At 35.2% G+C, this 23,333-nt stretch overlaps 1 protein-coding gene across 10 annotated transcripts in view; it reads left to right on the top strand.

The window, feature by feature from the left end:
• Positions 1-23,333, top strand: part of ATF2 (activating transcription factor 2) — an 81,476-nt gene that overhangs the window by 22,525 nt on the left and 35,618 nt on the right. For 7 of the 10 annotated variants that reach the window (XM_045033966.1, XM_045033969.1, XM_023259476.2 and 4 more), the window contains 6 exons: positions 7,015-7,089; positions 8,941-9,010; positions 14,801-14,897; positions 17,951-18,069; positions 18,213-18,341; positions 22,823-23,001. In XM_045033966.1, the coding sequence (XP_044889901.1) occupies positions 7,058-7,089; positions 8,941-9,010; positions 14,801-14,897; positions 17,951-18,069; positions 18,213-18,341; positions 22,823-23,001 (626 nt within the window). In that variant the 5' untranslated portion in view covers positions 7,015-7,057. Of the gene's footprint in view, positions 1-7,014; positions 7,090-8,940; positions 9,011-14,800; positions 14,898-17,950; positions 18,070-18,212; positions 18,342-22,822; positions 23,006-23,333 lie in introns of those variants that run through there. The other 3 variants (XM_045033972.1, XM_045033973.1, XM_045033975.1) reach the window with 2 other exon arrangements.

Raw genomic sequence — 23,333 nt, 5'->3', positions numbered from 1 at the left:
ATTTGTACATAATGAATCACCTGTTGCCACCACACCCACTTCTCATCATCATCTAGATGTTCTCCAGCTTGGGCCCTGGTATCCTGTGCTAGACTCATACCATCTCTGTTCCTTACCTCATGTGGTTGCCTCCTCAGACTTCCCTCCAGCCACCTTCCATTGCCATGGACAACTTTCTCACTCTGCCCACGCCGTGACACTCTGCGCTGGTCTGTTCCCAATAGCCTATCTAAGCTGCCTCTCATGAAGACACCAAATATATGTTTTTTCTGGAGGCTTGGCTTTTATATTAATTTTAATGTTTTATTTATTTTTGAGAGAAAGAGTGTGGGGGTGGGGGGCAGAGAGAGAGGGAGACACAGAATCTGAAGCAGGCTCCAGGCTCTGAGCTGTCAGCACAGAGCCCAATGTGGGGCTTGAACCCACAAACTGAGATCATGACCTGAGCCGAAGTTGGACGCTTAACCGACTGAGCCACCCAGGCACCCCATATTAATTTTAAGTTATAAGAAATGTTTGGTAGTTAATTTCTCCCATTTTCTTCTATTCATTGTTCCTGGAAGTGTTCTTTACTATTTTCTTATTGGCATCTCATATTATGTGTGATTTTATTTGATAATAGATCTGTTGAATAATTCTGGAAGTCCTAGAAGAGTCTTTCTATACTATGTTTAAAAGATGGTTTACAAAAATTTCTAGATTGTTGGTAGGCATAGGATAGCAAGGCGTAACAGTTGATAAACATAGTATAGCAAGGCATACCAGCTGGCAGGTACAGTCTAGCATTAAAAATGTTTTTGTCCCATTTTTTACCTAGCAGTAAGTCATTTCACCCTTTGGGACCTCATTTGTAGGTTAGGTAGTCAGGACTAGATCAGGAATACAATAAGGTACATGATCAGAAATCTGTGTGATAAGAAAGCCTATGATCTATAGTCAAGAGAGAATTTTGGACTAAGATTTTATTTTTTTAAGAATGGGCAATGTAAACATTTCACAGAACTACAAATAATAATTATATATATGAAAAATTATAACCTAAGTGTGTCAAAATATGCAACTTTAAAATTAGGGTTTTGTTCCAGTAATCTGACAAAAATGTTAAAAAGTAATATTCACTATTGGTATGGGTGTGAAGAAATGAGGTCTTTCTGTACACTACTGGTAAAGGAGAAATCAGTACTCTATATTGGAGGGCAGTTAACAGTGTAAATCAAGTCTTAAAAATATGCTTTCACTTTGATACAGTAATTTTTAATTGTTTCTTTGTTTGTTTTTATTGTTTTTTAATTAAGCAGAAAGTTTATCTCCAAACTCATCAAAGATGATTACAAACACAAAGTATCCTTTTAAAAGTGTCCCAAATTAAATCAAAAGCACATCATTAAACGCTTGTGACATTAAGAATTCATTTAGGGTGTATTTTCACATTATTTTTTTATTTTTTTATTTAAAAAAAAATTTTTTTTTCAACGTTTATTTATTTTTGGGACAGAGAGAGACAGAGCATGAATGGGGGAGGGGCAGAGAGAGAGGGAGACACAGAATCGGAAACAGGCTCCAGGCTCCGAGCCATCAGCCCAGAGCCTGATGCGGGGCTTGAACTCCCAGACTGCGAGATCCTGACCTGGCTGAAGTCGGACGCTTAACCGACTGCGCCACCCACCCACGCGCCCCTCACATTATTTTTTTAAATCATTTGCAGTATTCTAAGATCACATTTAAACATTAAAAAAATTTTTTTTTAATGTTTATTTATTTTTGAGAGAGACAGAGAGAGAGGGAGACAACAGAATCCGAAGCAGGCTCCAGGCTCTGAGCTGTCAGCACGGAGCCCGATGTGGGGCTCGAACCCATGGACGGTGAGATTATGACCTGAGCCGAAGTTGGATGCCCAACTGACTGAGCCACCCAGGCACCCCTCACATTTAAACATTTTTTAAAGACATGAAAGAATGTAGTATATTAATTTTTTAAAGTATAACTATAAAGTAGAGGAACTTAAGACAAAGATCAGATCTTCATACATGGGATAGGGTAATCTGATACATAATACACTATGAATCTTTCCAAACAAGTTTTCTAAGAAACTGCTCCCATGTTTAGTGTTACAAATAAAACAATCTTCTCATTTAGAAAAATCAAGACATCATTTGATTAATAAAGTCTATTCTTCCCCAGTTTTATACTTGCTTGTCTTCATTTAGAAACTGTAAATTCATGAGAAAAGAACAAGTTTTGTTATGGTATAAAACATCTCAGGAACAACAAATTACAAATATTCAATTTTTTAAAAGTGTATTTATTTTGAGAGAGAGAGAGAATAGGGGAAGAGCAGAGAGAGAGAGAGGGAGAGACAATCCCAAGCAGGTTCCACAGTGTCAGCACAGAGCCTGACGCTGGGCTTGATCCCATGAACTGTGAGATAAAGACTTGCACCGATAACCCAGAGTTGGACGCTTAACCGACTAAGCCACCCAGGTGCCCCCAGTTTTTTAACAAACAAAAATGTTTTCCTTCCCAAAACGTAAAGAGACATTCAGTAAATAAAACAAACATAATATTCCAGGTGTAGCAACACTAGTAATTCACTTAGGAAAGAGGTATATTTGGTGGTAACATTTTTTTTTGTCTTAAACATAAAAAACACTTTACCAAAAGAATCAGGCCATTATTGTTTAATAATGGCCTTCACCCAGTTTCCTTACCTGAGTAGAAACTCATCAATTTCTGTAGAATATTGGTTATAGGACCAGACCACAGGAAAGGTCTGAAATATCTAAAAGCCATTTGGCTGGAGAAAAGTGTTTTCTTGAGACTTAGAAGCAGTCATTTCATCACTTTGTGCTTAAATGCATTCCTCAGCGAACTTTTTTCCCCACAGCTTTTAGAATAAAGCACAGGATCTGGGCTCCTGGAAGGGGTTGCTTCCAGCTGGAACACTTACCTACCAGCAGGACATCCCTGCAGGTATTCTGCATGTGGTACTGCGGGAGTTCCAGCCTCCAGCCTGAGCTGTTCCAGTAGGCCGCTTCAGGGTATTCCCACTGGCCCAGGAAGACATGGTAGAAGAGGTGCTGGGCTCTTTGACATAGTAATTTAATTTCAGTTTTAGACATTGTTCCCGTGGAAATTATTACAGATACTCCACGAAGATTTGCTGCCAAAGATATTTGTTGATGATAAAAAAATCCACTAATAGAAAATTAATTATGAATATATCCCAACCATATGATGGAATACTAGATAACAATTAAAAATTATATATAATACTTAATGATCTTACTATTTAATGATGTAGCGGAATTTAGATGATTGCAATTTAAAGAAAGTTATAACAGTGTACAGTTTGTCAAGCTACATATCTCCATACATTGATAAGACTGTGGAATATGTACTCTGGAATGTTGAATAGTAGTTGTCCCTAAATCATGGTCTTTTGGGTGACTTTATTTTTTTCTTTTTGCTCTTCTGTATTTTTATGGGAGCAAATTTAAAGCTCCTTACTATATCTTAGTTTAGTAGGGGTAATTTAGTTCATATTATCAGGAAATAACAATGGCCTTCTTCTGAACCCCAGACTTTTGCTTTAAAGGTTTTTCAGAATTTTGTAATGCTGCTAATTTATGTAGGATATCCAATACTGGAAATTGCTCTGGCTCTGTTGTAACAAACAAAATTCAAAGTATACCAACATTCGAAGTATAGGTTGAAGGTTGAGGTTCTATGAGCACCTGGTGGCTCAGTTGGTATGCGTCTGACTCTTCATTTTGGCACAGGTCATGATCTCACCACTCATAAGATCAAGCCCTGTGTCAGTCTCTGTGCTGACAGCACCACTGTCTGCCCCTCCCCCACTCATGCGTGCGTGCATGCGTGCGTGTGTCTCTCTCTCTCTCTCTCTCTCTCTCTCTCTCTCTCTCTCTCTCTCTCAAATAAACATGAAAAAAAAAGGTTGGGGGTTCTAAAATAAAATGCCTTATAGCAAAGAAATAGAGAAATATATTTTAGGGCACACATACATGTTTACATGTGGAATTGACTTAGAAACTTGGAAAGAAGTCTGAGTTGCATGCTAGATTAGCTGATGTAAACTTCCTCACTATCCTGGAAGCTTCTTGAGGGCAGGTACCTATCTTAGTTCCCCACTACATCCCTAGCATCTAGCAGAGTGCCAAGCCGGAAGTGGATGCTCAAGTATTTGTTGATTGAAAGAAGAAAAGAGGAAACTCCAATGGTATGGGATCTTGAGGGCAAGGAAGATAAAGGACTGTTAGAATAAGAGTTAAGAGTGAAATTAGAGAAACCAAAGAACTTCTTTTAAATTTTGCTTACAATCCTCTTGTGTCTTCTTCGTGACAGTAATTCTCTTACCAGTGTAGTTTTGGATGTTTGCCAGAGAGCTGTGTGGTATATTAACAATTCTCTATCTGTAGTCATTGAAGTCCCAACAATTTATAGTGAACAAAGCCTCCTTTCCCTATGAACGTATTTCCAACCTTGCTGTAAAAGGGAGATAAGGCTAGATTTAGAGGCTTGAGATTCAGTTTAAGGAAGAGAGAGTTTTTAAACCTCCCAGAGCAAATATCATCATTTATGTTTCAAGGTGCTTCATCTGTTGTATTTACAGCTACCTCAGCAAGGTTTTAGAAAATAGTAATAAGGAATGGGAATTTTTATCGTTTGGCTAGGAAGTAGGCTGTGTTGTAGGTAAGGAACTTCTTTTGTAGAGGAAGGGGGCAGTTGTAATGGTGCAGGAGTGGAAGAGATGAGAGAGAAGGGTACCACAGGCTAATTGTCTCAGAAAGCCTTTCTAGAACTGTCAGGTTTGTCCCTGCACTCCCTGTATATTGTCATAGTATTTTAACTCTAGTTCTTATCAAAGGTATTGAGATTATATTTCTGTATTCCTCTTTCTTCTGCTAGACTGAAAGTTTCTCAAGCACAGAGACTTTTTTCATCTTTGTGTCTTGGCATGTATTTGGTGTTTAAATGTTTCTTGAACTTAACTGAATTTAAATATTGCTTTGATTTTTCATGGCAATATAACTGCATTTTCTTACTAGTTTTAGAAGAGTTTGTTAAGGTAGACAAAACTTACTTGTTCACATCATATGACTATTCATTCCTTAATATTTAATGACTAAATGCTATTGTGAGATAGGCACTGTTTTAGGTAGTTAAGCCAAAGATAAGTTCCTTGCCCTCATTAAGGTCACATTCTACTGGTAGTAAGAGAAGCAGAACTTTTACAGATTTCCTTTAGATTATTCTGGTGTTCTTTTCCCTCTTCTCACAGACAGCATTGTAGAGTTGGATGTGAATAGAGGAATAGAACCCTACCAGATACAAGTTTTGCCTGGAAACCAGGGAAAAAAACTGTGTTCCTACCCTCCTATACCAGATCACCCTTGACCCCAAGACTCAGAACATTTCCCCACAGGAATTATCCAGTTTTTCTGAGCAAGACATTCTTGCTACCACATTTATAAGCAAAATTAGAAAAAAAATTTTTCTTTGTGCATCACTGGCTTATTTGGATAAGTATATAGTCACTTTGGGGGGTGCCTGGATGGCTCAGTCTGTTAAGCTTCCTACTCTTGATCTCAGGTCATGATCTTGTGGTTCGTGAGATCGAGCCCTGCATCAGGCTCTGTGCAGACAGTGCAGAGCCTGCTTGAGATTCCCTCCCTCCCTTCCTCCCTCTCTCTCTGTCTCTGTCTCTGTCTTTCTGCCCCTCTCCCACTCAAGCGTGCGCGCACACACATGCGCGCTCTGTCTCAAAGTAAACTTGAAAAAAAGCATATACTTTGTTCACCACTGGATGGGGTTTTAGTAATTCTAAGATGAAGTATTAGCAGAGTTTGGGTTTTTGTTTTGTTTTAAGTTTTGTTTTGTTTTGTTTTTTATGTTTATTTATTTTTGAGAGAGAGAGACAGTGAGCTGGGGAGGGCAGAGAGAGAGAGGGAGACACAAAATCCAAAGCAGGCTCCAGGCTCTGACCTGTCTGCATAGAGCCCAACTCGGGGTTCAGATTCATGAACCATGAGATAATGACCTGAGCTGAAGTCAGGTGCTTAACCAGCTGAGCCACCCAGGCGCCCCTCTTTATTTGTTTTTAAGTAATCTCCACACCGAACGTGGGACTCAAACTCACAACCCCAAATCAAAAGTCGCATGCTCTTCTGACTGAGCCAGCCAGGCTCCCCTAGCAGAGTTTTTAAAATGGGCCACTCAGGGCGCCTAGGTGGCTCCCTTGGTTGAGTATCCAACTTCGGCCCAGGTCATGATCTCACAGTTTGTGAGTTTGAGCCCCACATCGGGCTCTGTGCTGACAGCTCAGAGCATGGAGCCTGCTTCGCATTCTGTGTCTCCCTCTCTCTCTGCCCCTCCCCCGCTCACATTCTGTTTCTGTTCTCTCAAAAATAAATAAATGTTAAAAACAATTTTTTTTTAATAAAAGAAAATGGGCCACTGACCTGGATAGTTCCAACCTGTTGTACTTGTTCTCAAACTAATATCAAATAAATAAGTTATAAAGTTGTGAAACAGAGAGATGCTTATATAGATCAACGATATTATGGGACAAATAGATTTTGGTGAATTAGGCTGAGAACTTGATCACCTCTGACTATATTTTAAGAAGTTAAAAACTTTCCAAATAGATATTCTGACATGCTAGATCTCTTCTTTCTCATCAGACTCCCAAAACCAGAATTTTTACTCTTTTAATAGCTTCCTTTCAACTATAGCCCTAAGAGCTGAATTAAATGTTTTTTCTCCTTTTATCCTCTGTGGTGGAGTTGGATATATAGATCCTATGTTTGAGGCAATTATATGGGTATTCATATTGTAGGAGCACTACTCTTACCTATTATAAAGATTCTTAATAGTGACAGGCTTTGGGGGTGACAGTATTACAAAGTAATAATTATTCAAATATTTCAATATTTCAATATTATTCAAATGTTTCAAAACTATTTTTAACAGCGTGAAAACTATTTTGTTTTTCAGTATCCTTGCCATGAAAAAGAGGACGTGATAAGTTGTTCAACTTATGAAATTCAAGTTACATGTGAATTCTGCCAGGTATGTATGCAGTATTTGGGGTTTTTAGCCATTTTCATATTTTAGGTTATAAAAATTTTCATAGTTATTTCTAGATAAATATTTCAATATTTTTTCTATTAAAAGAAAACCCTTATCTGGTATATTCGTTTAGCTGATACTCCTGTTGTGTTTTTAAAGTATCAAATGGAGCATTAAAATACATATAACTGACAAACATAAACATATTTTAGGGTTTGATTTCTACAGTGTCAGATAATACTAGTTCCATGAGATGTTACATAAAAAAGGATTTCAAATAGCAAATGAATGTTGCAAAAATGCCATATTCTAGGTGCTCCTTTAGTCATTTCACTTGAACATATTAAAGGCTTTAAAAGTCCTAAAGAAAAAAAGTCCTAAAAAAAAAAAAAAAGTCCTCCAGCATTTCCCAAATTTGTTTGATTACATACCTTGTTTCTATAGTAGCTGCTGTCATCCCTGTTGAATATGCTTTGGGAAACATTACTCTGAAGGCTTAACAAGCTAATGTTGAAAAAAGAACAATGTTACTGAATTTTTAGCTGAGTCAAATACCGTTATATGTAATTTTTAAAAAATATTTTTAATGTTTATTTTTTTTTGAGACAGAAGGAGACAGAGCATGAGTGGGGGAGGGCAGAGAGAGAGGGAGACACAGAATCCGAAGCAGGCTCCGGGCTCTGAGCTGTCAGCACAGAGCCCGACACCGGGCTCGAACTCACGAGCCGTGAGATCATGACCTGAGCCGAAGTCGGACGCTTAACCGACTGAGCCACGCAGGTGCCCCAGTTATATGTAATTTTTAGAAAGAAAGCCAAAACAATGAAAACCTACAAGCTGATAGGAGTGATTGGGAACTTTAAGTCTAAATCAAAAATAGGAAAATAATCTTGACTCAAAAAAATTTTTTAGTTATTTTGTTCAAATCAGGATCCGAAAGAGGATTTACATGTAGTTAGTATTTAGGAGATTTATTAAATCTCCTTTAATTTATAACAGTTCCTGTCTACCTCCTCTCTTCTTGTGTACTCCATGATATTTATTTGTTGAAGTGACTAGGGCTTTGTCCTATAGAATTTGGCTGACTGCTTCCAGATTGTTTTCACAGGTTTTTCTACCTCCTATATTTCCTGTGGCTGGATCTAGAGATGCTCAGTTAGATTCAGGTTTGACACCCCGTTCCACCCCCCACCCCCCCACCACCAACACACACACACCCTGCCTCCCTGGACTACTTTCTTGTGCATAATGTCTGATTGTCCCATTCTTAGTGATGTTAAGGTTGACCTGTTTCCCATCACCTTTTTTGCTAATGGTTTCATCAGACATTGGTGACCTGGTCTAGATCCATTATTTCATTGGGGATTAAAGTGATGATTTTCGAATTGTTTCATTCATTCTTCACTTAAACTGTTGAACAGGAAAAATTTAGCCTGACAGACCCAGGTTCCTGACCTTTTCCTTTTGTAGTGTAAAATCTGCATGCTGCATGTATTTGTCTACTCATTATAAGAAAATGGAAGGGGGGGCACCTGGGTGGCTCAGTCGGTTAAGTGTCCCCGACCCTTGATTTTGGCTCATGTCATGATGACAGCAGAGACTACTTGGGATTCCCTCTCTCCTCTGCAGCTCCCTTGCTGCTCTTTCTGTCTCTCAAAAATAAAGAAACTTTAAAAAGAAAAATTGAAGATGAAAGGGAAATAGGGCTAAAATATCAGTAAAAATGTTTAGTTCACATTGAAGTAGAAAAGGTTATAAGCTTAGTGAAAATCATATAATACTACATTTTAAATTATTCTTTAAAAATCTGTACTGTAAAATGTTAAGTCATCTCTTAATGTTTTACTATAGGCAATACAAGGACCTGTGGAATATGAGTGATGACAAACCCTTTCTATGCACTGCCCCTGGATGTGGCCAGGTAATATATAAATTACTTTAAATCATTTTGTATAGTCACATTTATTAAAACACTGATGATAGTTTTTGTTGTCATGAAAAGGATTCTTCTGCAATTTTTTGTAAAATTTTGGAGTTCGAATAAAAATAACCTAGGAAATTTTTGAGAAGAGATTCTTCATTTTTCTGAATAGAATATTTGAATTTTGAAATACACAATCTAATATGGGGAAAAAAAGTTAAAATTCCTGTAATGGAAAGGTGGATACCTAGATGAAATCCAGGGCTTAAAAGTATTTTCATTTGACCATTATTGGTTAAAAAATCATTGTAATTTGCTTAATTGGAAATGAAATATACATTATCTTGCTTGAAAATTATTTTACTTGCTGAACTCATAAAATTAATACTTACCTCTGACAATATCACTAATGCATTAATGTTCTTAATGTACTTAAGTCTAACATTTTCACTACAGAGCATGTGTGAAAGTATTTTCAGAAAAATCAGCATTGTTTCAAAAAATAATATTTCAGTGTTTTTAACAGGCTATTACATTATTAATCTATTGCTATTATGATAATTCTAACTTTATAGACACCAGTAAAAGGATAAATTTAATGTGTAGTCAAATTACAGAGTACTTAACGATACAAACTGTAGATCATAAATAAGCATTTGTGTTTCATTGGTTGTTATTTGTTTTCTTTAGTTGACATTTTAAATTGCATAATTTGACATACAATAAACTGCACATACTTATAATGTACAATTTCATGTTTTAACATGTATATGCTCATAAGACCATCACCATAATTAAGATAGTGAACATACTCATCACACCCAAAGTTTCTTCATGCCCATTTGTGATCCCTCCATTTGTTATCCCTCCTACCATTGTAAACCACTATTCTGCCTTATATCCCTATAGTTTGCATTTTCTAGAATTTTATATAGAGTCATACAGTCTGTACTTTTATCTGGCATCTTTTGTTCCGCATAATTAATTTGTGATTTCCCATGTTATGTAATCAATAAATTCTTTTTCGTTGATGAGTAATATTTCATTATTAAATGTGGACATTTGGCTTATTTCCAGTTTTCAGTTATTACAAATAAAACTGGTGTAAATATTTGTGTACAAGTCTTTTGTATGGATGAATGCTTTCTTTTCTCTTGGGTAAATGCATAGGAATGTAGTGGTGGGACCATATGATAGATATGTATTTACTTTTTTAAGAAATTGCCAAACTGTCTTCCAAAAATGGATGCACCACTTTACATTCTTACCAAGAGTGTATAAGAGGTCTGGTTGTGCCATATCTTTGCCAACATTTGGTGTTGTGTTGGTCTTCTCATTTTAGCCATTTTTATTGTATATCCTGTAGTTTTAATTTGCATTTCTTTGATGAAAAGATGAGCCCTTATTCGTGTGCTTGTTGGACGGTTGCCATCCTGGATACCAGTCCATTGTCAAATAGTTTCTCTACTAAGTCTGGTTGGCATCTTAATTTTCCTGATAAAAGCTTTTGAACAAGTCTTTCTAATTTTAGTGAAGTCTAATGTGTTAACTTTTTCTCTTCTATGGTTGTTGCTTTCTAAGAAATCTTGTCTAAGAAATCTTTGCCTACCTTTAGGTCACAAAGGTATTCTTTATTTTTCTGAAAGCTTGTTTTTTCATTCAGGTCTCTGTTTCATCTTGAACTCGTTTTTGTATATGTATATACTGGCGTGAGGTAGGAATTCAAGCTCACTTTTTTCCATGTGATTTTTCAGCATCATTTGTTGAAAAGATTTTTCTTTCTCTATTAATTTGCTTCAACTCCTTTGTTGAAAATCAAATCACTGTGTAACTGTAGGTCTGTTTCTGAGCAGTCTACTCTGTTCCTTTCATCAGTTTGTCAACTTTTATGCTAGTACCACAATATCTTAATTACTCTAGCTTTATAATAATGCTTCCAGTCAGGAAAGGGAAGTTCACCAATTTAGTTCTTTCTCCTTTTGAAGATGGTTTTGGATAGTCTTTTAATTTTAGTCACTCTGGTGAGGATGTAGTTGTATCTCATTATGATCTTAATTTGCCTGATATCTGATGCTGAGCCAGGGTAAAGATAGGAATTACCGGGGTTGGTGCTATTTAGACAGGTTGTGCCTCTCTGATAAGGTGACATTTTAATTAAAACGTGAAAATGTGGGAGCAGACCCTGGAGGAAGAGTTTTTAAACTGAAGGAACAGCAAATATAAAGGTCCTAAGGAGGGAAAGGGTTTGAGTGTGTTTAAAAACAGAAAGACGACTATTGTGGCTGGAGCGTGTAGTGACCAACAAGGATAAATAAGGGTAAGAGATGCTGTCAAGTAGAAAAAAAGAGTCCTACTCTATAGGACTCTGTCGACTGTGATCAGGTATTTGGGCTTTATTCACAGAGTGATGAAAAGCCATTACTGAGCTAAGAGTGCAAACGGGGAGTAGACTGACAGCTGTTAGGTGAGAGATAATGGTGTCTTTGTCTACATGCTAATAGTGGAAATATAGAGAAATAGACTGATTTGACATATATTTTGGAGATATATTTGATATTCATTTTTCTATAAATTCAAGAAAGCTATAAAAACTACACTTCCCAGAATTTTTTATGACTAGTATTTCCTAGGAAATTGAAAATTCATATAAAAATTGATTTTAGAAGTACCAATTTGGTGGTGGTAATGTAGTACAAGTTATTTTTTGTCATAAGTATTGATACTATTCCAAATTTGAAATTTAGCTTTAGTGCACTTAAATTTAAATTTTCAAATAGATTTTAAATTTCTTAAAACATATTTTGTTGATACTGTTATTTTGGAGAGAGACCAGTAGAAATCAGTGCAGAGAATACTAACTGTTGACTGTTGCTATTAAAAATGTTTTTAGGGGCGCCTGGGTGCCTCAGTCAGTTAAGCGTCCGACTTTGGCTCAGGTCATGATCTCGCAGTTTGTGAGTTCAAGCCCCACGTCAGGCTCTGTGCTGACAGCTCAGAGCCTAGAGCTCACTGCAGATTCTCTGTCTCCTTCTCTCTTTGCCTCTTCCCCACTTGTGCTCTGTCTCGCTCTTGTCTCTCAAAAATAAATTTTAAAAAATGTAAAAAAAAAAAAAAAATTAAAAAATGTTTTTATATGCCACTATTATGTATTTCACAGAAAGAATTGCATTCATTGCATTTGCTTTAAAGTGATGTTCCACTGAATTTGGTGAAAGAGACAAAGTGAGATAATTTAGTGAAAGATTCATTTAACATGGGAACTCTTCTATTTTATTGGTAATAGATTTGCTTTTGGTGATGCTTTCATTGAAAATTATCTCTTTGGTAGAATGCTTATACATTATAAGCTGTTTTGCAAAGGAAATTAAGATTGATTTTATTCAGTCTAAAGTGTCACTGGAGGTATGTTAATGAGTATGTGTGTATAACTTTCTGATGTTGAGTAGATTTCTTCAACTAGTAAAAAAGTAAGATGAGCTAGTGGTCTGATGGTTTTATAACTTAGTTGTACCTATTTAATCTGTTAATAATCTGTATCGTGGATGTGAATGCATGTATTAAATGCAGAATGACTGACTTCTTAGGAAGTTAGTTCTGGTAAGTGTTCAAGCCTTAGCAACACAGATTTCTCAGATATCAGAGCTTAAATTCCTTATAGAAGCAACTGGTTTACCTCCCTTCCATCTGTCAGGTTACCCTTTTTAACTTTTTAAGAGAGATGGTTATCCTACTTTTCTTGACTGCCTTTCCATTTTCAGCTGATGCTCAAAGCCTTGTTTAGCAAAATACTGTGTACATGTATAACAGTTTGCATTGGGGTTGTACTCTGAATTGCCTGGGAGAAAGAAATTATGAATTCAGTATGTTGTTATTACTAGTAGTATCATAATTTTTCTATAAAACTTACTTTCAAAATAAACTTTTTAATTTGGCTCAGAAAACGGTTCAAATAGATTTTGCAAAAATTTTAACTTAGCATGTAGTAGCTACTTTATAAGCATTTGTTGAAAAAATAATTTATTTCATTCATATACATAGACATATATTCATCTATCTATAGACATATCTGTCCTTTCCTGGTGACTGCCTTTTGACAAGATGACTGTTGACATTTTTTTTAAGTTTCTAGTTAAAGGTAAATAAATTACCTCAGGTGATAGCTAAGGTTCAACTCCCCTATATCAGGTACCAGTTTCAATGTATTTTATCCATGTACATCAATAATATCTGATCAAAAATCTCTTAATAAATAGCATTTTGGTAAATTTGATCTGTAGATCATATGTGAGACTTCATAAATTCATATTTCTTGTTCTCCCCCTTTTAATATTCACATGATCCTAAATGGTTTTTAGGGTTCTTTTAACTGTTCTTTTTTACTTAGGATTAAATTTGGTGCCATTTTCACATGTTTTGTACAATTTGTGCAGTTCTATATGTAGTTGCTCTTTGATTTGGATATTTGTGGTCGAACCAATCCAGGCAGGGGATAGTGGTAGAATAAGTTCCTAGGAGATAACTTTCCAGATAACTTTTCTTATCTGTTAATTATGACCTCTACCAAAATGCATTTATTCACAAATGTTTAATTATTGCCTTCATGGGAGAAATTACATTGTTAGGTTCTTTGGACATAAAGTGAATCTTGCTTTAAGGTACTTTTAGTGTGGAATGTAATACATGTATATTTAAAATTCTAATGTAAGGTAATTAAATGTGCTAGTAAATTCTACACGTATGTTCATTCTTTAAGAGCAGTTATTCAGCAGTCTATGAAAAGACAGCTACTTCTTCCTCCAAATTTGGGAGTAATTCTTATAATGATAAAGCAATAGTAAGATAGCACTTGAGTGGGAAAGAGCTGGATTATAAAATGAACTGCTTTGTTATATTGATTGCTATTTCTTCACTGAATTACAAGAAGCATTTTTTTTTAATATGGTAACATAAAGAACCTGATTTACTTCTTAATTTATTCAGGAGTAATATTTCTACAAGAGAAGGAATCCCTTTTGATGGTTTAGGGGAACTGAGTTCAAATACGTATAATTTTAACATTCCCGTTTATAAGGATGTAGAACAGAGAGTTTATATCTCTTAATGTGGCATTTTATAATTATTGCTCTGAAATAAAATATAAGTGCTCCCTATTTTCAGTTATAATTGTTGCTCGATAAGGAGCATCTTCATAAAGGTTGATGTCCAGACATAATTTTATTTTAAAATGAACTAGCTTATTATATTGGTTGCTGTTTCTTTGTTGGATTATAACAAAAGCATTCTTTTTTAACGTGGTAACATAAAGAATCTGATTTACTTCTTAATTTGTCCGGGAATAATATTTTTATAAGAGAATTCTCATTTTAAAAGTGGTAAGTAACCTGAAGTCTGGGTCAATACAGTGCTTTCCTCAGAAGTCATTGTACCATGGAATATATATTTCTACTATGATAAAGCAAAAAAAAGAAAAAATCAGTAGTGGTCTGTTTTTAGTATCCAGATGAAATTTATATGAAGTTTCTTTGCCTCAGGTTTTATGAGTTTGCCTCAGTCAAATGAGTTTTGTGACTTAGTAATACATCAGTATTGCTTATTCTTGGGTAATGGGTTTCTCTATGATTATATGAAGTCTTCTGTGTTTATCTATACTAACAATAGATTCTTTTATAGTTAACAAACTATTTCATTGTTAATGGTGGTTTTACATGTTGTGGAAATGAATTTCCTTATCATTTTACTTATTTGATCAAATTGAAAATCTTAACTATATTTTAAAACTTTTTGCCACAGCGTTTTACCAACGAGGATCATTTGGCTGTCCATAAACATAAACATGAGATGACACTGAAATTTGGTCCAGCACGTAATGACAGTGTCATTGTGGCTGGTTAGTATATGCTTTTATTAATAGCTTATATACATATTTCACCTGGAATGTGCACAATTTTTGTGTATTCTCTGTAAATAATATAGTCTGGTGATATTCCAATTCATTTACAGTAAATGTTGGCAACATGTATTTTACCCATTACATTTTCATGTTTCCTTCTGACCATTCATTTCACTTTTTTTTGTGTGGTTTTTCAAATGTAGATTTCAATGTCAGTTTTGTGGAAGTTAATTTAGAACCCCAGGAGCATTTTTATAGCATCTCCAGAATTTACATTTAATTGATAATTGAACTAATGTGATGTTTAGTCAGTGTTTCTTTTAGCTTTTTACACCTGGTTTACAATGCTGTGGGAAGATAGGAAATGATCAAGCTCCTCCTGTTGGAGAGAGATCAATTTGCTGACTTGCTCACTAGAATTTGTTTATATTTCTTTTGGGACTAAAACATCTGTGTTAGTAAAATACTCTCAATAAAGGGGCCTAAATTCAGTATTTGCTTTTCTTGTGTTTTGAGCCTATGAACATACAGTATGACATAAGCAGATGAATATCTTTCACAATATGTGAAAAGAGAAAATTCATGCATTGTTTTATTGTCCTCTCATGCTGTATTAGCTGCCCCTTTTTTGGTATTTAAATATATATACACACACGTCTATGTGTATGGACACACACATAATACGCATAGTTTTACTGCACTTTCTATATTTTATAAGTATCATGATAAGAAAACAAAGTTTCATATAAAACTTAATATATTTATATAAATTTCAGACCCTTTTGTGTCATAACCACAAAGTCGTAAGTATTCAGAATCACCCCTAAATTATTCTTTTCTAAAGTTTGGGTTATACTGCTTGTAAGTCTGGAATTAACCCTGATATCTGAATATTATGAATATTTTGAAATTAATACCCAGCATAGAAATTGTCATATGCAGTGCTCTGGAGAGATAATGAGGCAGATGGTTTTTCCTGTACTTTCAGTATCATAATTTTTGTACTGAAAAAATTTGAGGTAACAAAAAGTTGGTAATTTGTCAAAAACTAGGAAAAATGAAAGAGAGAATGCTCAGTGTATCTTTAGTTCCGTAAAAGGAAGCAGAGAAGAATGAGCTATACATTTCTTTAAAATGGTATACATCAGATCTAAAGAGCTAGAACCAAAAAAAAGCAGTCAAACAAAGTAACAACAACCTGGACAGTTCACTCTCCTAGGCGTGAAGGTCTTTGCTTGTCTGAAACTTCCTGCCCTAGAGCAATGTCTGGAAATTTTCAACTTAAAAATGTTTCGAGATTGGTTTCTAGAAATTTCCTGTTGCTTTACCTTTATTACAGAAGAAAAATAGAACATGTTCAAACACAGCACTTGACCATTTTTTTACTAACATGTTGAAATAAGTAGTTTAGCATTACTGTATAATGCATGATGTGTGTGGTATATATTTGATGGTCAGTAGCCATAAGCCACTGCATATCATATTTAAACCATTGATGTTTAAACCGTGCCTGTGTTGATGTTTCTTTTCTCAGGCTTCATCATTCCAGTAATCACTAATAATGCATATGCATAAAACATGGTTATTTTTAAGCTCTTTCTCTCCCTTTAACACAAATTAGGAGCCTTCTGTTGAGGTGAGATAGACCTTTTGCATGTGAATAGAAGAGTCAGATTTATATTCAGTTTACTAATTCAGCTATGATGGACTTACACTGATATGAGTATTCTGAGCCCTTACTGTAATAGAATTATAGAAGTCTTTTGAGGGTTAGCGGGTACGTATGTTGTAGACTAACAGGTAAAATGATGGCAAGAGAGAGTCTCTTTAGTAATTTAGATAATACTAGTAGTGTTTGAAATAGGCTTACATTATACATATGTGTGACATGTAGGTCATTTTAGTGTTAAATATATTTATATGTAGTAAGCATATCAGTACTCTAGATATATGTGGGGCAGAGATGAAACAATAAGTAATGCCCATTCTGGGGACACAGTATTTAACAAATATATGAATTTTAATCTTACAAAATCTTAAACCAGGATTCATCCTTATACATGTATTTAATTTAGGCTAGATTCCTAATACAACCTGTAAGTTAAAATGCATAGAATGTGAATAGAATTTCAGTGTGCTACCAACTCTGGTCAGTATGAATAAATAGCCTGGAAAATTATGAGACCAAATAGGCAGAGTCCATAAAAATACTATTTTTTATTCAACATGGACCTTAACTGGCATTTATTCTATAACCAGTATATGTGTTAATGTACATAGCATAAGTACATATTCAAGGATAGTTAAAATATTCCAAGTTGTGAGAAAATAGAGTTGACTATTCCTCTCTCTACTGCCTAGAAATTAAGGTAGAACTTTACATAAATATGTAACTCTTAAATAGCCCCTTGTTCCAAACTTGAAAAATGCATTAAAATAGAAAATTGGCTTTAGCAGATAGTAATAAGGAGGGGGGGGTTGGTTATTTTTGTTGTTGTTGTTGTTTTGGTTTGTTTTTGTTTCAGGGCTCTTGTTTTAACCTTCTTTTTCTTCCTTGTAGTATTTTGATCTACCTCCTAAAAATTCCGTTTTATCTTAAGCTTGCTTTCGTAATAGATTATGAACACTAGTGGAAGGGCCAGGCTAGAGTGAAGATACATGCTCTAGTCCTAGTTTTCCCCAAACTGCATGTATTTTAAACAATCATAATTTTTTAATAATGTAAAATTTTTAAAATTCTTACTGCCTTAAATAATGATAATAGTTGATCTCTGAGTAGAAGATGCTTGTCACTCTACTCAGAGAGAAGGTCTGGACTAAGGAAGAAGAAGGACTTTTTTCATACTTTTATGTTTCATAAAGTTGGAGGAAATATCTTGAACTGCAACAAAAACTTAACCAAATTTTGTTTGCTTTAAAGGAAGAGGTCTTTCCAAAGAGAATTAACAGCTGATTGAACCAGTCCTGCTAATTTGTTAATTTACTAGCTATATTTTAGGGTCCTGCATGATATTTAAATCTATGTGATTGCTTCTTGACGTTTATTTCAGATCAGACCCCAACACCAACAAGATTCTTGAAAAACTGTGAAGAAGTGGGTTTGTTTAATGAATTGGCAAGTCCATTTGAGAATGAATTCAAGAAAGCCTCAGAAGACGACATTAAAAAAGTATGTTGTTAACCATGAAATTAAAAAAAAGAGTACTTCTAACAGAACAATAATCATAGCTGACACTTCCTGCTTTCTTATTTTAGAAATGCTGATTGGCATTTTGGAATTCCTAACATTTTCTTTTAACGTTTGTATTTTAGATGCCTCTAGATTTATCCCCTCTTGCAACACCCATTATAAGAAGCAAAATTGAGGAGCCCTCTGTTGTAGAAACAACTCACCAAGATAGTCCTTTACCTCACCCAGAATCTACTACCAGTGATGAAAAGGTTAGAAATTTGCATTTTTGGTAGAAATAGAAACTTAGTGTAAAAAAATCACCCCAAGTAAAGTTTAGTATTTGATTTACATAAAATGTTAATGTAATAAGTTGTACATAATTGAGTGTCAGGTTGTAATAGTCTTATATGTAAAAGCCTGTGAATACTCATGGAAATTTCAGGGCAAGAAGACGTCACTTTTGTAAAAAATTGGCTTTTTATTACACAGAAAAATTATAGGGGAGGACAGCAGTCATTTTAAATAAAACTTATTTTTTAAAGGCTGCACAAATTTATAAAAACTTAATTTTTCTGGGTTTTGTTATTTTATTCTTTGCTACTTTTTTTTTTTAACGTTTATTTTTGAGAGTAAGAGAGTGCAAGCGGGGGAGTTGGGGACATAGGGGGTTGGGACATAGAATCTGGAGCTGCGAGATCATGACCTGAGGTGAAGTAGGACGCTTGACCGACCGAGCCACCCGGGCGCCCCTATTCTTCACTGCTCTTATATAGTGACAGCTTTATCTTTACTACTAAAAATTGCTCGAACCAAGGTTATTTAGGCTTTTTAAGGGCTAAAGCAATACTCATTCTCAGCAATGGGTCTTTGGTACTGCCAACTGAGGTGATGGTGATACTGTCTTAGTACAGGCCTTTTGCAGGCAATTTAGGGCTTATTCCTGGATCTTGAATACCTTGGTAATTTGGGACCCTCTGGGCTATAGTATGGGTTGAGTAACCATTCTTGTGAGTATTTCTTGATTGCTTTTTTTCATAAGCACATCTAATGAACACATGGGGTGCTATGTGTGGCACAATGAAGAGGCATTGACAGTGTTTCTGTGTAGATTATTTTATTCTAAAACCATAAATGGATTAATGGATTTCTGTCATGGCAGAGGATGACATGGCTTTGACCTTAGATGTTTTGTGGGGTGTTTTCCTCAGTTCCTAATTATAAAAGTGAGTCTCTTTATAAAAACTTTAAGAATATAGAAAAATATAAGGAAGAAAACCAAAATCTCCTCTTAGCCCATAATTGAGTGATAAGAAATACTAATATTTTGAAACATTTTTTCCTAGATATATGCATGCATTTATACAAATATACCGTGTAAGTGAATAGCTCATTAGAAGGATAGATACAAAGAAAAATTCGAAGAAAGATCCTAGTTTACTTTTTAATTTAAAAAATTTATTTTTAATTTTTTAAGTAAGCTGTACACCCATCATGGGGCTTGAACTCATGACCCCAAGATCAAGAGTCACATGCTCTACCAATTGAGCCAGCCAGGCATCCTGATCCGAGTTTACTTTCATATCATGCATTCGACATTCAACATTAATGAACATTTTCCCACATCATTAGAAAATTTCCAAAATCATAATTTTCTTCATTTTTTGAGAATTTTATTTAAATCCAAGTTAGTTAACATGTAGTGTAATAATGGTTTCAAGAGTAGAATCTTATTGATTCATCACTTACATATAACATGCAGTGTTCATCCCAGCAAGTGCCTCCTTAATGCCCATCACCCATAACCCATCCCCCTACCCAGCCACCCCTCCAGCAGCCCTCAGTTTGTTCTCTGTATTTAAGAGTCTCTTATGGTTTGTCTCCCTCTCTGTTTTTATCTTATTTTTGCTTCCCTGTATTCATCTGTTTTGTTTCTTAAATTCCACATATGAGTGAAATCGTATGATATTTACCTTTTTCTGACTTATTTTGCTTAGCATAATACATTCTGGTCCCATCCACATTGTTGCAAATAGCAAGATCTCATTCTTTTTGGTTGCCGAGTTATATTCTATTGTATAGATATACCACATCTTCTTTATCCATTCATCAGTCAATGGACATTTGGGCTCTTTCCATAATTTGCCTATTGTTGATAGTGCTGCTATAAACATTGGGGTGCATATGCCCCTTCAGTCAGCATTTTTGTATCCTTTGGATAAATACCTAGTAGTACAATTGCTGGGCCATTATGTAGCTCAATTTTTAATTTTTTGAGGAACCTCCGTACTGTTTTCCAGAGCGGCTATACCAGTTTACATTCGCACAAAATCATAATTTTTAATGGTTGTACTTTATCATTATCTTAATGTATTTAATTATCTTGTTCTTTTTTGGACATAAAGGTTTCCACATTATCACAGTTACAGGAAATATTGTTAACTCTTTGATATGAATATCTTTTTTCCTAAAGATCGTGCCAGTCCCTTCACACTCAACAGTTTTTCCCTGTTCATTGCTGCTTCAGCTTCTTTCAGGAGTAATCCTTGCTACATTCCTCCCTCAGTCATTAGCCTCCTCCTGGGCAGGGCATAGCCATGCCAATTTGTTAAAGTCCATTCTGGGCCCTCTTCACTTTTCTTTCTAGGTGAGATCACCTAGACCATAGCTTTAAAAACCATCTACATGCTGATGACTCTCAAACTTCTATCAACCAAGATCTCTCCTGGATTTCCATATTCATCTGTCACTCCCATCTTGACATTTCCTTTTCTATGACTGAAAGACATCTTAAACTTAATACATCTAAATCAGAACTCTTGATTTTTTTTTCCATAATTCTCCCTATCTCAGTAAATTTTCTCTCCATCCCATTGAGTTGCTCAAGTCAAGAATCCTTCATTTCTTCCTTTTCTTCACACCAACACCAATAGCAAATCTTATCAGACTTACTTTCTGAAATATTAATTTATCCTCTTTGATCTTCAGTGTCATCACTTTAGTCCCAAGCCATCATCTTTTACTTGGATTGTTAATAATTACTTCTAACTGGACTTTCTATTTCCATCTCCAATATTCTATAGGTAGCTTTATTTTTAATACATTATATAATCACTTTCCTGCTTAAAAATCCTTCAGTGGTTAGCCATGGCATTTAAGATAACTAATAGCCCTTTCATAAGGCCTCATTGATCTGAGCTTGTCTGCCCATTCGACCTTCACTTCATGCCACTCTGGTGTATTCCCCAAATATTCTAAGTTTTTTCCTACCTTAAACACATTACTCTTGGTATCGCTTCCCTCTCCCTAGATAGAATTTTCTCCGGCTATCCTTTCAGTATCTGTTCATCCAGCACCATTTTTTGCAGAAAAGCTCACCTCACCTCACTATGTATGCTATCTAAAGTAAGCCAACCCCAACCTTCCCTCAGTTAATCTTTCATGATTTATTATGTTGTACTGTTATTTTATAACATACTACTATTTGGAATTTTCTTGTTCTACTTGTTAATTGTCTCTTTCTTCCCAGTAGCCCTTGAGGGCATGCTATAAATTCTCAAACTTGTTGAATAAATGAAGTTCCAATAGTACTAGTTGATCTTCTCTTCCTATGTAGCTAAATAAGATTTTGATAATAAGAGGCAGCGTAAAGACCAATTCTAAGAACACAGTAGACCCAATTTTTACCCTAACTAGTAAAAGGAGTTCTAGGTAAAGCTCTTAATCTCTTCCTAATCTGTAAAACTGGGGAAAAGACCATCTTTAAGGTCCTGGCTAACTCAACAAATTCTGTGTTTTTCTTTAATTTGCAAAGATTTCACTCCAGTAATTATTTTACATTCAGGATATCAACATTACTTGAGCTTTAGACATTAATAAATTGTTGTAGCAAACATTTGTATTAAAATTTTTTTAATCATTTCTATTACTAATTTGTATCAGTCTCTCTGGATCTGTTTCCCCTTTTTACAGTATAATGATGGAGTAGGACTAGACAGTCTCTCATGGATTTTCAGAAATGTTCATGGAATCATAGCCAAGTTACTTAGCCTGTTTCTGGATTGATAGGAAAACAAGTAGTATGGAAAAAAAAAAAAAAAACACCACTCTGATGTTTTTATTTTTATTATTTTTTTAGGTGTTTTTAAATTCAAATATGAACGTTATATTTGACGCTTTTTAGCTACTTCTAAAATTTTCTTTTTAATAACTTTAGCTTGTAAAATTTTAAATAACTTCGGACATTACTTTGGGGGAGGGTATTATTCTGTAGATGCTTTTAATTTTTTTTTTTTAACGTTTATTTTTTTTGAGACAGAGAGAGACAGAGCATGAACGGGGGAGGGGCAGAGAGAGAGGGAGACACAGAATCCGAAACAGGCTCCAGGCTCCGAGCTGTCAACACAGAGCCCGACGCGTGTAGATGCTTTTAGAAGTGTGTTATATTCTGTTCACTTTTAAGTTTCATGGATTGACTTATAATTAAAAAAAAGTTTTGTTAATGTTTATTTATTATTTGAGAGAGAGAGAGAGCTTGAGAGGGGAAGGGCCAGAGAGAGAGGGAGACACAGAATCTGAAAGCACACTCCAGGCTCCGAGCTGTCAGCACAGAGCCTGCTGCAGGACTCGAACTCCCGAACTGCAAGATCATGACCTGAGCCAAAGTCAGACGCTTAACCAACTGAGCCACGCAGGCGCCCCGGATTGACTTATAATTTTAAATCCCACCCTTTTTTATTTCATCACTAAATAGGAGGTACCATTGGCACAAACTGCACAGCCCACATCAGCTATCGTTCGTCCAGCATCATTACAGGTTCCCAACGTGCTGCTTACAAGTTCTGACTCCAGTGTAATTATTCAGCAAGCAGTACCTTCACCAACCTCAAGTACTGTGATCACCCAGGCACCATCCTCCAACAGGCCAATCGTGTAAGTGATGATTTGGGCCAGTCATTGAACTGTTTATGAATCAAGTTTTTCTTGTCACAGTTTTTCCCACGACATGTAATTCAAATTGTGGCCTTAGTTTTGTGTGTGTATGTTAATCATGTTCTGCATGCTTTGATTTTTGGAAAAAGTATTTGGGTTGTCTTTTTCTCTTAGTGTTATCTAATAGATTAGAAAATAAATATCTAAAACTTAATTTTAAAAAAAAATCGCATTGAATGTGAATTTAAGGTGGTCTCTAATTTTCATGCTATTTCACACAGAATACATAAAATTACTCCAGCAGATGACATTTTTTTCAGTTCTTAAACATA

This window comes from Felis catus, chromosome C1 (assembly GCF_018350175.1).
Source record: "Felis catus isolate Fca126 chromosome C1, F.catus_Fca126_mat1.0, whole genome shotgun sequence".
In the NCBI taxonomy this organism is placed as follows: domain Eukaryota; kingdom Metazoa; phylum Chordata; class Mammalia; order Carnivora; family Felidae; genus Felis; species Felis catus.
Note: the sequence above shows the minus strand (reverse complement) of the source record. Positions and strands in the feature narration are given on the sequence as shown.